We start from the raw sequence: 18,560 nt of genomic DNA on the forward strand, positions 1-18,560 counted from the left end.
TATTATCTATTAAGAACCTTTCCCTAAGGCCTAACACTACCGTACGCTACCGAGTACTCAAAAATCACTGTTGCACTCACAGTTACTCACTGCTACTGAGCACTCTCGTTTACCGTGCACTCTCTCAGAGTAATCACTCCAGCAATGAGTTCAACACAATCATTACATATTACCGAGTACTCACAGAGTAATCACTAGTACTCTCAATGATTCATGTAAAACGTAATCATTCAAACGAGCAATCCCAAGGCTCAGTTTACAACTTACTCTCCAGAGTATATAACGAGCGGAGGAGGAAAGCCTTATTCAGGGCACGTCAATCTCCGATCTCAACTCTACCGTAAGAGGTTATTATCAATCATAGTCGGTCCATGAGGCCTTGCCATAGACGGTAGGCGAAATCTGTATGCATTATCACGTTAACTTGTGAGTGTTGAATCTTTATCAGGGTTACAAGTATCTATATCGATAGATTACACACATGTCCACTGAGCATACGTACACTGTATCTGGCCTATTTATATTTGTAGGTATACGAAAGTCCAATGTCCTAGTTTTTGACCGATCTATCGGAGATATTCTGTATGTCTACATGACAAAACATCAAACTACAGTTACATCGAACGCTGGATTCACGTGAGTATGATATTAAAGTCTATAAACATTTTTGAAATATTGGGTTTGCTGGAGAACGGAAGGTAGTGTAAATAACACACTACAGTGGTAGTAGGCTGGTGTGATAGTATGAGTGTGGGACACATGTGCACACTATCGAGTGCACATATACACAGACAGGTGTTGCCTCAGCTATAGACTAATTTACCATGTATGATTTGTGTATCACTGACAAATGGATTAAGAAAAACTTTGATCTTCTGAAAATGAAGTGGAACTAAGCACTGCATTACCCATAAACAAGCGTCTGCTTCTGGGTGTTGGAAATATATTGTAGCGTTCCGGGGGCAGGTACTACAACAATTCGTAGAAGTTTTATGTACTTGTTTATAATAACAATATAAGCATTAGTCACAATCCACATCAAATATAGCGGCATCCTTCAGTCCTAAAACAGTATAACTCCTCTCCAAACTCTAAACTATCCGCTACGCTACTAAACACTACCCAACCAAAAACTCCCAACTCAAAACTAAACCCCGAACCATCCTACTTGCTCCTTATATACTCTTATGGGACCCACTCCTATACCCATAACTGTATCTAAACTAGACCTAAACTAGACCTAAAATTTTGTATCTAAGTAGGGAGAGGGACATTTTATATACCGAATGCCCGAATGCCCGTATCTCAGAGAGTGGATTAGACCTAAATCCGGAGGGAGATAATTATCTCTACTTGACCAGGGGGGAGTTGGATAATTAACTTCAAAGGTTGGGGACATTTAGATACGGAGAGCTCGTGGTACTTAGATACAGTTTGGGTTTCAGACCTAAAACTCATTAATCACTCCAGATGTATTAGCCCCAGAGAGCACTGCTAGCCCAGCAACCTTTATCTGCCGCGTACCTAATTTGTATATCTGTCCCCTAACACCCATTCCCTCCCTTATTGGACACTAATGATATAAGAATATAGTTCTACAGTTTACACACTAATACTATTAATATAGAATTCTACACTAGGAATATAGTTCTACAGTCTATACGCTAATTACTCACACTAATGAATATTAACATACTACACTAGAATATAGTTTACAGTCTATACGCTAATTACTGCACACTAATGAATATTAACTAAGAATTCTACACTAGGAATATAGTTCTACAGAATATATGCTAAATACTACACACTAATAATTATTATTAAGAATTCTACACTAAATGATTGAAAATGGTTCATATAGTAGGAGAAAGCTTTAGTATTTTTCCAAAGCCAGAAGCAGACGCCCGTTGTCAAAAACTCCATATTAAAAGGAAGTAACACAAAAAAATAAATGATATCAAGGTCGATATTGATAACAGATGACAACTTCAAACCAAGAAGTTTGAACAAAGTGTTCAGTCCAAATTTCGAGTATGAAATAATAGTAAATGTGAATTAACTTAATGTATTTTATAATAATAAAAAAACGTTATCAACGTACATACACTGCACTTCATTTTTCCAGCAGCTTTAACTACGTAGTGACGTCATCATGACTCAATACGTCATCAATAAGCTGGATGCATTCCACGGAGACCTGTCTTTCAATGGCGTTCCTTATGAGGCATTCGAACGCACAGGTAAGAAAGTTATGGATGTCAGTCAGTTTAAAAAATTAGATAATAAATGTCAGACATATTTTGGATCAAGTAAAATTAAACATATAACGTTGTTTTTTTTTCATTAGTTGTTGTTATTGTAACTTCATGGTGGCCTTGACATTCAACATAGCTATAATAAAAAACATGTTTACATTCAAATCTTTCATTAATTGCAACGAGATAAAATACTTCCTGAATCTGATCAAAATCAAGATTAATATTCTCAATCCGTTTCATAGAGGACTTGAAAACATCACATTAGTTATGACTAGTCTACATACACGGATATGTTTCTGACAGCTCTTGGATACTATTTCGTCCCTGTAAAGAAATTAAAAGTTAGTAGTTTAATTGATCAATTTGAAAGGTTACCAGAAAGTGACCTTGTATTCAGGGTTGTTTTTAGACCCTATGTGAAACGGAGTGGGAATAAGTATATATGCATTTTACTCATATTAAACAATTTCTTGATTTTATTTCAATTTATGAAATTCGTTTCGACAGTATTATGAAAAAGTGAGTACGAGTTTTAAAAAGAACAAATAACCTTATTTTATTTGCCTCATTAGAAAATACCACATGATCTGCTGCTAGTCAGTGTTTTCGCTTATATTTATTCTATATACATAAGTATAATTATTTACTATATCTTCCTTTGTACGTAGGTCATTGGTCGTTATGGGGCGTCATGAAAATGTTTGAAGCAGCCCGATTAATTGGCCTTTACAATGACCTATTCCATTTCCGGTCAATGGAAGGAAAAACAATGGGCTTAGTTGTGGTCACTCAGGCAGTCCGCCTTAGTCCAGATTTGCATCGTGACTACTCTCTCTTCACCACCCTAAAACAGCGCTATGTCCTGGATATCGTGGAGGTCGGCCGCCGGTCATTCTCATTTGTTAGCAGACTGACCAATGAGGAAACTGGTCAGTTTCTTGGAGAGATTCTACTGAAGTACGTCCTTATTGACAGGCGCACCCGGAAGTCAATTCCACTTCCTGAAGCGTTTTTTGAGAAGTATTCTAATTACACAAAGAAAGACATAAAAGTTACGAAACTATCGATTCCACCTTGTCCAGATATGGGTAAACATGTGTTTAAGTTAAAAGCGTTGCCCCTTCACAGTGATACGGACCGTAACAATCACGTGAACCAATCGGTCTACTTCCGGTATTGTATTGACTGCGCGACGGATGCCGCCCTTGCCGGAAGTTACCGTCACTTCACTTCTGACATGTGCTGGTACCCTGTGGTAGAGATGAATGTTTACCATGCCAACGAGAGTCTTGTCAACAAAGAGTTGGTGGTCAACACATGGCAGGATAACGACGACTTCCGGTTAATATTCTTCATCATAAAGCGGAAACAAACGGTTCTCTTTAAGTCGTCCATTCTGTTTTATCCAGAAATGTCTAAACGAAGACGGAACTCACAGATGTGAACACTGTCCTTGTAATTCATTGAGGTTACAAAATTTAAAGACTCATAAGTGATATGATTGGTATAATTGACTTGTATGTTACGACTTTGTGTTTAACTCGGGATGGAATCAAGTCGAGTGCAGCAATACGCAGCTTTTAAGCATACAATATTTACTGAACATAATGATTTCACCGCTAATTACACCGATATTATTTTAAAAAATGATAATCACACCTTTAAAATAATGCCTACATTGTTCGATATTGATATTAAATATCATAAATGATTTAAATTGTGCGGGGTTTTTTTAATAGAAATTAAATGCGGGGTTGTTTTAATAGAAATTAAATGCTGTTTTCAAGATTATGTGTACTTTAAACATGTGTGACGTTTTCAAGGACATCATATTGGTTCTGATTCACGATAATTAGACCCTACTTATTTATTCGCCATAGTCCAGGGGTTACAATGGCTTGTTTAATTCACCTCTGAAAATTGTATTGCAAAATTGAAGGCTCTGTATAACTACAGATGAGAAGGTAATTTGGTCCTTTGATGTACATCATGAGAATTAAATAACAATACACTGTGGCTGTGTGGCTTTGAAGTAAGACGTCGATGTCTTTGTAATCTTCAAAGGAAATATTTGAAGGCATGTGTGATTGGTCGGTGTTTTTCTCCTGAACTGTCTTCAGTTTTGATATGATATTTTCCGGGGTAGATATAATGACAGCGTTAGTAACCCATCGAAGATGGACCCCACTAGGCCCACACCAATAACACTAATCTGGAAGTTAATAAGATACATACATAATATGTTTTGTGTGTTGAATTTTTAGCTATTAGTGAAATGATAAAGATATGAACAGGATCCAGATTCAAGTTGTAAATATTCTGATTTGATTTAAACACGTGGTATTGCGATATTTTATATACATTGGAATTTGCACAAGTTTTCCAACTTATATGAAGCCCTCTCCCTTCAGAATTATAATTAATAATATAACAAAGAACACAAAATGACATAAATATTTACATAAATATTCTGAATATACGCAGATGATACAGGTTTAATACATATACATGTATCTGGTTCAGAGTGGTTTTTAGAGAATCAATAGGAAATATAGCAAAGTAATTCTAACTTCCTTGCTAGAACTGAATTAGTGAAATTCTCCAATTGAATTCCAATAAAAGATTGTGAAACTTATAGATTACTGTAAAGTTCGATGAAGTACAAAAGCTATAACAACATTTTTCTTTGTCTTCATTAAAAAATATTTTTTTTTTTAATATCGTCACCTGAAGTTAACATTGCTGATAATGAAATTATAATTCTGATTAAATATTATGTAAAATATATAAAAGTAGATGTCTTCATTAATCCTTATTTTTCATTAAAACGAGAATGTTTGATCATTTTGTAGAGTCGCAAAAGTCAATAGCACATAGTTAATACAATTTTATTGAAATAAATAAAGTTTTTTCATAAGGTGGGTCGTCTAATGTTTCTTGCCGTCGTCCTAATTATAACCCACGCATAAGTTGACAAGGGTATAACAACACCACCCTCGATACTCCAGGGGTTCCGATCACTAACGATCTCTACACTCCTATCTCAGAACGGGTAATTAAGTCCTTTGATGTACATAAAAAGAGCACTGTGGTTGACTGTGTGTCTTTGAATTTGGGCGTCGCTCTCTGTAGTCTTCAAAGGAATTTTTGCTGGCCTGTGATTGGTTCAGATTTTTTCCTCTGAGCTGCCTTCAGTTTTACTATGAAATAGTCCATGGATGTAGAGATCGTAAGTGATCGGAACCCCTGGAGTATCGAAGGTGGTATATCCATATATAACAATTAGTCATGCGTTTCTCGATATTGTTATTTGCTAAGTTGATATTTATTATTTCTGTTTTTTAACAGTTGTGGATTGTTTAAATTTCATTGATTTATTTATTTCGAATTAACATTTTTTCCGTGTTTCATAAATTTTGAATTCAAACACTTGCTATAATTAGTATCTACATGATAGAGTTTGTAAGTAAAGGAGGTGTGGTTATATCTATTTCTGCTTCATTAAGTTTTATATTTAGAACGACGGGTTTTATAGTAACATAATTAACGTTTCTCGCCCCTTGTAACCGGAGCATGCTAGCTAGTTAGTGGTGGATGTCGACGTCGAGATATATATGTTTGGTGTTGTTGTCTATTATTGATGGTGATGTTATTTGTAAACAAACGTGAGTGCTATAGAATTCCGGAATGTAAAGTATTCTGGATAATGGGTATTGAAGCTGTGTCGGTTGGATGATATTGAGAGGGAGCAAAAGGATTGTTGTCATAAATATATCGCATCATGTGAATCTGGAAAACAGGTCACTGTGGAAAACAGGTCACTGTGACCTGTGGAAAACAGGTCACTGTGGGCTCAACGCAGACAAAATGCTTTTGGGTTTTTGTTTTGCTTTGTTGGGTTTTTTTTTAATGTGGGTACAATTCTATAAAATTTACAGTAAAATATATGAAATGAGCAAAACATTAAAACGAAACACAATGTCGTGACTTGAATTGTGTTTGAAGTTCAAAAGATTTTTTTTTATTTTTTGCATGACATTTTGACCTGAAATTGACTGAAATTCACATATTTTCTTCATATAAAATTGACCTCATATTATTGAAACAGACGATGTCAATTTCAGATCAATTTTGCCGCTGTTAAGAGATTAGTATATAAATATCGCCAACAATCATTTACAAAATGGCGGATTATATAGAGAGACACACAACTGATATTGAAACATTGTAAGTCATACTGCGCATACGATATAGGATTTGTCTGTGATACAAAACTAAATTCAAAAGAAGAAAATTTAATCATTTTTGATAATACATGAATTCATTCTTATGCCATCGATATATGTTTTCTTATGTTATTATATTTTAAGAAACTTTTTGGGTTTTTTTCGTCATTATTTCTTGTTATATTTTTCAGAAGGAACATAGAACAATGCATTTGTAACATAATAGCCTCACTAAATTGTCCCTTTAATGAAAAATCAACAAAGTGTGCTTTATTGTTAGTAGAAATACTAAATGACCAAATCGTTATTGAAATATTTCATTAGATATCAAAATACTATGCAAGTTGTTTCTTAATTTTATAATAGATTGTCGTAATGTCAGTGGAACTAACGATAACCACATCAATGATTACAACGGTCATCGTCACATCAAAAATAAATACAATCAAATTCTACGTTAGACTGTTCAAATTTTTAACGAAAGTTGAAATGTCCATAGGTTAGGGTTAGCCACAATCTAATTAAAATTCGATGTTCATTATCTACTCCGTACACTCCGTATGAACGGAGTATACGGAGTAGATAATGAACATCGAATTTTAATTAGATTGGGTTAGCCACTACGTCAATGTTAACACAATCAACTCACTGTTACTCGAAGCTTTAAAGCTAAGATATTTACACTCATTTGTCATTAAATTGCTATGTCACCTTATCAAGTCGAAATAATATGTATCCGGTAATAAAGGACGTCCAAAGAGTGACCATTATAACGTCACGGAAGTCTACGTTTTCACTAAAAGACTGTTTTGTAGATGGCATCGTCGGTATTTCGTTATGCATATTTTCTTAGTTTGCTTTTAACATCTTAATAGCAGATCTACCAACATGGGCAATGGACATAGATTTAAACATTAAACGTAATTTGCATCTGGTATCTACGGTCTATATATAGATGCCAGAACTTTGCAGACAAACTTCATATTGTTGCCTTAAATATCACTTTACTTGTTGATCATTTTATCCCAAATGAGAAATGATACACATGTATTATGACCGTCAGACAAGTTGAAATAGGTGAATATAATTTCTTTTCTCGGCGGATACATTCGACACAACAACCTTATCCCCACACACAAAAATCCCTCTCGGTCTCACGGTACCGTCTGCTTCTGTCAACAGTTCCCGGATGATTGACCCGTCCCAGGACATCTGCATCACGTTGTTGGACGTATCACCACAAACATATACGTTACGTTCCACGTCCATGTCGACTCCATAGGCTTTCTTAACGACCCCTGCCTTCAGTAAGTCGGTGTGTACGTCATCAGCAGTCAATCTGCTGACGGCAGTACTGTCCTTACAATCGGTATAATGTGTCAGGAAAAGTTGCTTACCGATAGGATCTCGACACATTCCGTATATGTATCCGGTTTGTCCTAGTAGCTTGTGTATTGTACCGTCATTGGTCACACTGACTACGTCAGACCTCGTACTCACTACGAATTCTCCATCCCTGTACACTATACCGTAACAATCAACTTTTGTATTTATTTCAGATGACAGAGTAATTTTGGAGGATGTAACTTTTACTACACGTATACCCCCGGGTCTACTTATACCGACAGCCACAGTAGTGTTGTCTACCATACACATGTCAAAGGGGTATCCATTTACTTTCATCTCGTCGACAACATCTCCTTCAATGTTGATCAGCTTTAGCTTCTTGTTTGCGTAATCACTGATAACAATTCGGCCATCAGATAGGTAAACAAGTCCATTAATGCTGCAATCAGACGAATCTGACGGACATCGAATATACACTTGTCTAATTTGTTTCAACTCTCGTTTAGAGAAAGGTCGATGTAACGCTTTTAAACCAACTGGGATAGATCTAGGTTGTTTTCGGACAGCAACTTTCCCAAGACTCAATGATGCGACTTGTCCAGATACATCGAAGTGAAATTCGTGTTCTAGAGTCGTGGTGGAGAATTTGTTGCTTATCTCTTCTAACAAATCTTTACAGGACTCGATCTCCGCTTGTGCTCTCTGGTACAAAAGGACAGCACTCACGTGGTCTTTGTTCTGCTGAGCCGTGGCCGACAACGCGAGGGTATTCTCCATGGCCGCCTTAAGACGCTCGCACTTCTGACTGGAAACCCTCAGCTTTTCATGTTCTTCTTTGAACTTAGTAATTAACTCATCCATAACTTCGCTCTTCATTTTCGTCACCCACTTGATTATCCGTTCCTGCAGGTCGTCTAGACTTTTCAGTACTGCATCCTTGCTGTCTGTGGTATTTTGAATCTGCAGAGAAAATTCCTTCATCAGAGAATCCATAGTACAAACCAATTCCTTCAATGATTTCCGCTTTTCTTCAAAGTGAGATGACTTGTCTAATGTGTTGAAGTATTCTTCTGTCGTTGATACATCTTCACATTTCCTGTGATCTACGTGTATACACTTACTGCATCCAAGAAACCTGTGGTCCTGACAGTAGCAATCCATCCTCTCTTTGTGTTTGTCACATTTTCTGATCGATACTTCTGGACTGAACTGGAATTTATCAGACACCATGATATTGAGTATATCACAGTCGGTATGGACCATATCATGGTGTTCTTCCTTACAGGATTTACAGAAGAAAGATTTGTTATATTCACACCAGAACTGTGCTGTTGCCATGCGCCCTTTCTTATGACAGGGTTTACATTGATAATGCTCTGTGGTCTGGTTCGCGAGCCTAATCCTCTCCACGGCATTACTGTCGATCGGAAACTGTTGGACCCAGTTCTTCTTGTCCTCTGAGGTGTCGACTGGGTGAGTCAACTTCCTACAGACCGGACAGGTAAAGGATGTCCCATTGTCGCTTTTCCCTGAAATCGTCTCTTTAACGATGTACAGACTCAAACATTCCTCACAGAAGGTATGGAGGCACGGAAGATATTTTGGCAGACGTAGTTGCTCTAGACAGATAGGACAGTCCAGGAGGTGGCTAGATCGTGCACCGTCCACCGAAGGAGTGTCTGGACGGGGTCCACCTTCAGCCATGATTATCCGTACGTGGAATGCCCGATTTATCTACAAGAACAAAAGTAATCAATTATTTTTGATTGGTGTACCGATGTGACCATCATACAAATCATTCTAAAACATTAATTTATAACTGAAATAGCTGAACATCAATGTAATAATATTGTATTGATATGCAATGTTTAACTTCCTTACAATTTCTTGTTACATAAATTGTTTATTTCATAACTCTAAATGTTATTCTTGTCCAAGACCAAAAACTGAATTGCTAATATAGAATCAAACAGGACTTCAGTAGGCACGCGAAATTGTACCAATAACTACTGTGTATGTCTATTATCTGATGTGTTTATCTGATGTATTCTTTGTAAGACCTTATTTATCCATGTATTACGTATAACTCCTGTGGGATTGGGGTCGATAAACTTTTACAATGATATACACAACATGTTAATAACCCTCGAGACATGACAGCTTTGGTATTATGGTCCTCTCGAGACGTCAGTCATGACCCCTTTGGTATTATGGTCCTCTCGAGACAGCATTCATGCCTCCTTTGGTATTAAGTTCCTCTCGAGACATCAGTCATGACCCCTTTGGTATTAAGTTCCTCTCGAGACATCAGTCATGCCTCCTTTGGTATTATGGTCTTCTCGAGACATCAGTCATGACCCCTTTGTTATTCTTTCATACCTACGGGTGTAATACTGGCTGGTCTAGGGTAATACACTCATGTCGCTTGAGGCTGTATTGCATGGCTACCCATGCCATAAAGCCTCGTGACGTCACGGCGTCAACAAAATTTCTATTTCCTCGATAAAATTTTAACATTTTTTACAAACTTGACTGGTTTTACTATAAAAGATGCAAACACAACAGAATTTTTGTTGAAAATATCACATAGAAAAATTGACTTTCAGCCGTGGATTTCTTCGAATTTATTTCAAAATGGCAGGATATTGTAGTTGTAAAATTGCAATAAAACGTCGAGGTTTGAAAGAAAAATACTCTTTCATAAGTGGATATGAAGAATGGGGATGTTCTACCCTCGGGATCACAAAATGTTGCAAGACCCTCGGCAAGCCTCGGGTTTTACTACATTTTGTGACCCTCGGGTAGAATATCCCTATCCTTCACATCCACGTATGAAAGAGTCTTATATTATTGTCCTTTCGAGACATCAGTCATGAACCCTTTGGTATTATGGTCCTCTCGAGACATCAGTCATGACCCCTTTGGTATTATGGTCCTCTCGAGACATCAGTCATGACCCCTTTGGTATCAAGGTCCTCTCGAGACGTCAGTCATGACCCCTTTGGTATTATGGTCCTCTCGAGACATCAGTCATGACTCATTTGGTATTATAGTCCTCTCGAGACATCAGTCATGAGACTCATGACCCTTTTGGTATTATGGTCCTCACCACAAGGACAAAGAAATAATTACAAATAGTCTGAGCTATTCATGTGCCAACACAAAAATGGTTACAATGACACTGACACTGTATGCAGTACATTGGTGTGTAATTTTGTGTGATTATAATTGTAGAGCCCTAGAACGTATACTAATAATACTCTAAGCAAGGATGTCAACTGTAACTAATGCTTGTGTCCCTATGGTAGCCATCGACAGTTTCAGGACTTTCCAAATCGCACACATAGCCATGTTGTCAAAGTGAAATCGGATATCTTATAAAACGCTGTACGAGGCATCTTATAACATTAATATAAAAGACAAAAGAGCAAAAAAGGGGGTTTAATGTTAGCTTACAAGTTAAGTACAATTCTTTTTCACTTACTAACATACATCATCATGTTTTCCCTACGTTTGTTGCTATTTTGTGTTTTATATAAATGTTATCAACTACCTCCAAAAGCGCTTAAACCGATATCCAAATTCACATGAAGACATGCACAGGGACTTGTAATGTACATGAATATTTTATAAAATGTATTATATAAAAGGACAAAGGAACCAACGAAATGACTAAACGAAGCACACCTGCTTAAATATTTATCTACATCTGATAAGCTTCACGTAAAATTAATGTATATTTTGAAGTTATATGTGTCGTAACTGGGCGAAAATTTTGACATGTTATATTTTTTCTTCAGTAACATACATGTATCTATTTCATGAATTAAGATGATAAAAGCAAAAAGTAAACATTCAAATGGACAGACAAACATATATGATGCCTTATAAACATAAGTTACAAAACAGAATTTTTGCAAAGTAAAATTCTAGGTTTTATGCCTTATGTTTGTGTAAAAGAAATGATATCTGAAGAATGACTTTACTATTACTACATGAGATCCCAGAGGGATCTTGGCGCCCACCAAAAAATGACCTACATCTGACAATGACAATGGAAAGAGGGATATTTTCTCTGCTTTTCAAACTTTCACTACATACTACATATGAAATTTGAGAAAGACCCTTTCAGTACTTTCTGAGATATATAGCAGTAACAAACAATTATCAAAATCCAAGATAGCTACCTGTCGACCATCGTGTTGACCAACATGAAATTTTGAGATAGATCCCTTCAGTACTTTCTGAGAAGTAGCGGTAACAAACTTCAATTATCACAGTCCAAGATGGCGGCCTATCGGCCATCTCGTGCATCGATCGGTCCCGAAATGCAATATGCACAACTAGGGACCTAGGGGAACCTGCAAGTGCAATTTGAGGCAGAAATCTTCAGTACTTTCTGACAAATAGCTGTAACAAGAATTGTTAACGGACGGACGGACGGAAGGACGGACGGACCACGGACGAAAGGCGATTTGAATAGCCCACCATCTGATGATGGTGGGCTAATAAACTGTAAAAATGTTAAATGAACGTGTAAACCACAACTTAACTCCATGGTCTGACCGCAGGTACTCATTACTGCACTGTAAAAGTAAATATAATGATTTTTGGCAGTACTGTCAGAAATCATTTTCAGCTTTTTTTTGTAATTGTTAAATTAAAACCTATGCATTGTAAGTATTGTAAGGCTCAAAATCTTGGTAAATTTTGCTGGTGAATAAAACAATCTGATTAAAATACAGATCCTTATTATCACTACGTTGGATAAGAGGATCTGAGAACATCCCATTAGGGGTCACGTCAAGATGACCTTTTGAAATGGCCAATCAAATTGGCACTGCCAGAATCTTGACTGGGGACGAAATCGTTTAAAAAAGCTGTCGAAATTATTTTCGTGTATGCAGTCATATCGCCCGAAGTGCACAACAAAGCTAATTGTATATGTATAGTGGGGCGAAAAGACGTTTTCAATTGCTGTTGTAAGGTGTAGAAACTGCATTTGCTCTGAAGTACACGTGGTATAAAGGTCATCTGGACGTGACCCCTTATGGAATATTGTCAGATCCTATATTGAACGGAGTGGTTATAAGGATCTGTGTTTTAATCAGTTGTGAATAAAATATCAAAAGCTCTTGATGCGTGTGTATGAAAATTATGGCAAATAGCTTTTATAAACTGCATACTATATTTATTCTTACTTTTCCCTTTGCTGTATTATATATTATGATGGGACTTGGCCCTGAGACTTGCGAAATCATGAATGAACCAATTACAAGTACAAACCAATAACATTGATACATGTCTTTCCCCTTTTGAATTGAATGTATAAATGAATAGTGGACCCGCGATAATCCGGACGCCGATAGTCCGGAAAAGTCCGTCCCCGGACGGAAACGTCAGGGGACGGACTTCCGTAACGTTATTTATACTCACTGGTCCGGAAATTCGTATTCCGAATCCGGAACTCCATTTTGGGAACGGAATGTAATTTTCGTTAATAGATTCCCGCAATAATCCTTGCAGTTTGTTGTCGCTACGTGCCTATAAAACAGTCATCTGTACGTACAATACACACTATCACTTGACACTGATCATGAGTGTGTTGTCATAACGACGGCTGCCAGGTCATAGCCACGGGCGTTTACCTGAACACCTTTCACACGGGTACATGCAGTCATGTAACGGTTCATTGAAATTGGTTTTCTATAGGAAATCAAACTTCAGTGTTGTAATTGAGATACGAAATATATTTTTAGCCACACGCTTTTAAATATGCAGTTTGAGCTTGGGTACGGGTACGTATGCTATAGATACCTTCCTTGTTTCGCATGCAGAATATATCGATATGAGTATCGGATACAATGAAGTGAGATAATACTCACAAAATTAATAAGAATTTTAAATGTATGTGAATTTTTTTCGAATTCGTCGTCTGTGGTATAAGATATAAAGGCTACGGCACATGCCATTTACATATGTGTAACATTGTGCACGAAGTAAGACGTGAACGGGCGCATGGTTGTTCATTACACACATCTGTAAGTCAGAAAGCACAGACTTGTAGAAATTGTCATTAAAACACACATTATACAAAATAACAATTATATGAGTTCATAAAATGTTCACAACTATTTGTTCTCATAGTACGTAGATGATATTGATCCTTTGTTAGGCAATTTGCCGTACGAAAGATCAAGAGTGGGATATGTAGATATATGCATACATCGTATACAATTAACGATGGCTTTAAGTTTCGTATTTTAAAAAAAATTACGCTTATTTAATATTCTTAACTTAATGATATAAAAAATATCTATAAAACATAACACGCGAAGTATTATATATAATACACGTAAATTAGCCTACATAAAAGCCTATCATCGATTACAAGGTCAAGGGGAGTAACTCGTACGTGACAATTTAATTGACTAAAAACACGAAATTCGGCAGTCCGGAAAACTCGTAATCCGGACGGTTTAGACTGGGAACGAAGGTGTCCGGATTATCGAGGGTCCACTGTATATATCTATAAAAGTGGTAGTTTCTGCTCCTGCTTAGCGCTTAGCATAACGGGAGTGGGACGACTGGTTCACCCGTTGTCAGTATAATGTGACCGGGTGGAGTTTGTTGCATGGTGTCTTCGGCGGCATGCTTCAGTGCTATAGCACTATAAAAAGGGCAATAGTTCCACTATACAAGAAGACACAACATGAATATACACGCAACACACCGCATACATGGGAGACCGTCCTTATATGACCATAGCTATCAATAGGACGTTAAAATAATCAAACAAATAAACAGACAAATAAATCTTTCAGTGTTGGTTATACTTCGTATATTTGTGACTCGGTAGGCACTCAGTGGTAAAACACTATATATATGGACATTTTAGTGCTGCCTGGTTACAATGAAGGTCGGAGTGAGAATGACAATGGGGGATTAAGTAAAGAGTCAAAACCCAGTTAATCTAAAATCAAAACCTTTTGATTAAGCTTATATTGATTACTAACCAATTAATATCGTTATTATTTAGTGTTTAATACAACAGAAAGATATGTATGTTTTTCATCATTGTAGGTGATTTCTTCTATAGTAATGTACATAATTATGTATTAGTGTGCTTTTTCAGTATCATGTACGATTTGTGCCAATTTAAAAAAAATAATTAATGATATTATATAGATACAGTCCAGTGCAAATATGTTTTTAAAAGTATGATTCTATATACATGCATGTATTCTTGTAGAGAGGGCGTATATAGGCTTTGCCTGCTGCCTGACTCAAATTAAATCTTGTGATTTAATAAAATATTTTGAAATAAAAATCAAACCTGCTTGTTAAAAAAACGTGTTATGTCGAATATGATCATTATTTTTTATTGAAAAATATCCCTAGAATGTCAATTAAATTAATACAAAATGCATATTAAGAGAATATGTGTGTGTGTTTGACTTTGAACGGACAGACGTAGCTACAGTGAGAACATTCAGTTGCAGATGTTGAAATAAAGATACGTCGATATAGAGAGTCTTTCGATTTTTCCACATAGCAAATTTATTAAGAATATACTGGTAGTAAGTATGTACATATTTGACATTATTCGACGTAATACGGGTGACTTTTTGAGGTAGGTGTGCTTCGGTCAGTCATTCCTTGTCCTTTTATATAGTATTTATGCTCATATCTGACCACTGTCTTCATTACAAGTCCCTGTGGCTACGTGCGAAACGAAAGTCCTTTAAATAAGGTAGATGTCAAATGTTAGATATCAAATATAACATATAAAACATGATTTGACAAATAAATATTACATTTGGGATTATAAACCAAACATGAACTTAATATAATGCACCTCGGTATGGATATCTTGTTTGATAATGGCGTAACCATCTAGCATACCTTCCTCTTTCGGTTTAGGTATATCTAACACTGCTTTCATTGTGTTATAGTTATGTATGTCCGAGACGGTCACACCAATGAACATATAAAACAGTTAGTACACTGTTTAACACCTTATACTGAATAATGTATTTCAAGTGTGATATAAACAACAATTAATGATTTACGTACATGATCTACCTAAACGTACCTGTCCATTAGTTGTTAATAATCAGGTCATCAGGTATGTTCGTGATTTGGCTTTGTCTGTACAGTCAGCTGACAGAGGCCAATGTAATCTAATAGTACAAACATATTTCCCGTGAGTGTCAAATCCGGAATAAAATAATAATAATCTTTACGTCTTCGGGAATAATTTGTGTCAGAAAGTTAATTAATCAAGGCTTGCTTTATTGCCAGAAATAATCATGTGAATGGTTGTTAATGTGGTTTGATAATTGTGATAACAAAAGATACAGATAATACTATGATATAACGTCAGAGCCTTGCTAATATAAGGGAACAATAAACTAAATGCAAAAAAAAAGAACTTCGAAATGGCCCATGCGTATACAAGATTGAGCCTAGGATAGAATTTTTAGCCGGCCGCTGATTGGCTGGCTAATTATGAATTTCAAAAGAAAAATGTTTTCTGACAGGCAATTACTCATAGATAACCATGATATGAATTTGGAAATTCAGATTGAGATTTAGGTTCAAAATATCAATTTTGATAATGAATTGGTAAAAATATTAGAGTTTCAGGATTTTTTAGTGCAAAATGCGCCTGATTTCAATATGACTACTCTGGTTGGAGTTTGAGCTGAAGGACCCAAACTTGATATGAGAACCTAAACTTTAAGTATATAACACAATAGCTAACTAATATTCAGATGTTTCAATAATAAATTACAAAACTTGAACACTGTGGTCTATGTAAAATTATTTAGTTGGTTGCTCTCTATATCAGTCGAAAGTTTATCAGTCATGACAAAATTACATAATGTACAGTTGATAAATTCACGGGGATAATTTTCGCGAATTATCTTTGTAGTATCTGAAAGCGTCATCCACACGACAGGCTAAGATATGTAAAACCATGAATTTGATAAATTTTGCGAGTTATTAAATTTCGCGAAATTTCACGAGGTAATAACTTTCGCGAATTTGGAAGGATCCGCGAAATTAGCTATATTAAAACCCTCGCGAATATTAGCAACTATACAGCACCTGGTTATAAGGACCAATACTGCCCTATCCCTAGGGTGGTCTTTATAGGCAGGGTTGTGCGTGTATATATTTACATATGCCTCTATATAGTCAACGACAGGGGAGTTGCGTTCAAATTAGCGTAAACGCAACGACGTATGAATACAAACCCAAAGTAGGATCGGACTATTTCTAGTTCACGCTTCGGTAAGATTTTGCGTCATATAAATTTTGCGTCTAAATAAACTATAATTACTTAATTTACATTTTAACGCGCTACATTGAATATGTCTGTATCCCATTGCGTTCATACCACCTTTAACCCAATCAAAACACTGTTCAATCTCTATATAACATATTTGCGTCTAAACACTGAGCCACTCGACCACTAATTCGATATAGAAACATTTTATAATATAATTCATTAATCATAACTGTACAGATATGTAAAAATTGTAAATTGATATCCAACATATGATATCAAGGTTTACGAAACACGAATACTTAGTATAATATGCATATTCAGTAAACGTGTGTCCTCATCTTCTTCAATGCATTTTATAGATTGCGCTCATTATACCATTTTGTGCACTCGTTGTTGTGTAACGTACGCGTAATCATATGGTTTCATTAGGTTATCATAGATGTAAGTGTTTTGTGGTTGTCCATACTATTTTATTTTTGTATTTTGTGTCTTGATAAAGGACACATAGCCTCGAACATTTGACAATTCATTTGTGCGTAATGTTAATATTACTATCACAGATCTTACTGTAATTATCTTTTATATACATACAAACAACTGATAATGATATAGTACATTTATAGCATGTTTCCATGAAAGAATAAATGAAGAAATTAAAATTGGTTGTACACAATATATAATATGTCTTGGACCAGGTGTATGTGGTAAAGAGCGTGTTGGAGACAGAACCTGATATATTTCACTGGTTTATGTAGGAACAAAGCCTGTTTTTCTTTCACCGATTAGGTAACGATTAGAAATGATCAGACGAAAATTCTTTTCAAAGGGTGAAGTGCAGTAAAGTTACAATTAATAAAACTAAATGCAAATTGAAATGCTCAACGATTTCAAAAAGTATGGAAAATATCAAATAAAACTTTGGTTACAATTTTTCCAGAGATTTTAAATCCAGTTTTTATGGTGTATATCGTATTTCTATATGTTATAAAGTTATTTTTACAATAGAAACAATGAGGAGGATAATTTGTTTTATGGAATTACTACAAAGACATGTTTTTGAATTAACATCATGAAAGGGATGAAATTCCTAGCAAAATAAAGGACAAGAGAACATTGGTTACGTCTATTACAATGCATATCTACAATAGAATAAGTATCGAATGGCGCGGGAGATAATACATTTCTGATAACTTGACTGAGTGACTGAAAAATGTCGTCACTCTCTGAAGAATGAAATGATGTGAAAAACAAGTAAATTGTGTGTTTTTTATGTAGTCCATTTAAAGTGAATAGTCGGGCAAAGAAAACCAGTCTAAATGCGTCCATTGGCCTTCCAAAAGTTCTCACATATTAATACGACGGTCAAGTTCTGCTTAGTTTCCCAGTTCTGACCATTAAAGTAAAGAAAAGTTGAAAGCATTGAAAGCG

The 18,560-nt window shown here is 35.9% G+C and overlaps 2 protein-coding genes across 8 annotated transcripts; one reads left to right on the top strand and one right to left on the bottom strand.

The window, feature by feature from the left end:
- Positions 1 to 356: 356 nt before the first annotated feature.
- LOC138320806 (uncharacterized) lies at positions 357 to 3,978 on the top strand. Of its 5 annotated transcripts, none has more exons than XM_069264028.1 (4): positions 357 to 426; positions 531 to 636; positions 2,129 to 2,243; positions 2,930 to 3,978. In XM_069264028.1, the coding sequence occupies exons 3-4, from the start codon at positions 2,156 to 2,158 to the stop codon at positions 3,703 to 3,705; spliced, it is 864 nt and encodes a 287-aa protein (XP_069120129.1). In that variant the 5' UTR covers positions 357 to 426; positions 531 to 636; positions 2,129 to 2,155; the 3' UTR covers positions 3,706 to 3,978. The 5 variants fall into 5 exon arrangements, with proteins under 5 accessions (XP_069120129.1, XP_069120127.1, XP_069120130.1 ...); XM_069264026.1 differs by having other exon boundaries at positions 2,132 to 2,243; XM_069264029.1 differs by having other exon boundaries at positions 373 to 391; positions 2,132 to 2,243.
- A 2,736-nt stretch (positions 3,979 to 6,714) lies between these two features.
- On the bottom strand, positions 6,715 to 16,065 carry LOC138320804 (transcription intermediary factor 1-alpha-like). Of its 3 annotated transcripts, none has more exons than XM_069264020.1 (3): positions 15,930 to 16,065; positions 7,112 to 9,568; positions 6,715 to 7,004 (listed from the first exon to the last, which is right to left on the bottom strand). In XM_069264020.1, the coding sequence occupies exon 2, from the start codon at positions 9,536 to 9,538 to the stop codon at positions 7,547 to 7,549; it is 1,992 nt and encodes a 663-aa protein (XP_069120121.1). In that variant the 5' UTR covers positions 9,539 to 9,568; positions 15,930 to 16,065; the 3' UTR covers positions 6,715 to 7,004; positions 7,112 to 7,546. The 3 variants fall into 3 exon arrangements, with proteins under 3 accessions (XP_069120121.1, XP_069120122.1, XP_069120123.1); XM_069264021.1 differs by having other exon boundaries at positions 15,911 to 16,010; XM_069264022.1 differs by lacking the exon at positions 15,930 to 16,065 and adding an exon at positions 9,979 to 10,318.
- Between the last annotated feature and the right edge of the window lie 2,495 nt (positions 16,066 to 18,560).

Source organism: Argopecten irradians, chromosome 4 (assembly GCF_041381155.1).
Source record: "Argopecten irradians isolate NY chromosome 4, Ai_NY, whole genome shotgun sequence".
Classification (NCBI taxonomy): Eukaryota; Metazoa; Mollusca; class Bivalvia; order Pectinida; family Pectinidae; genus Argopecten; species Argopecten irradians.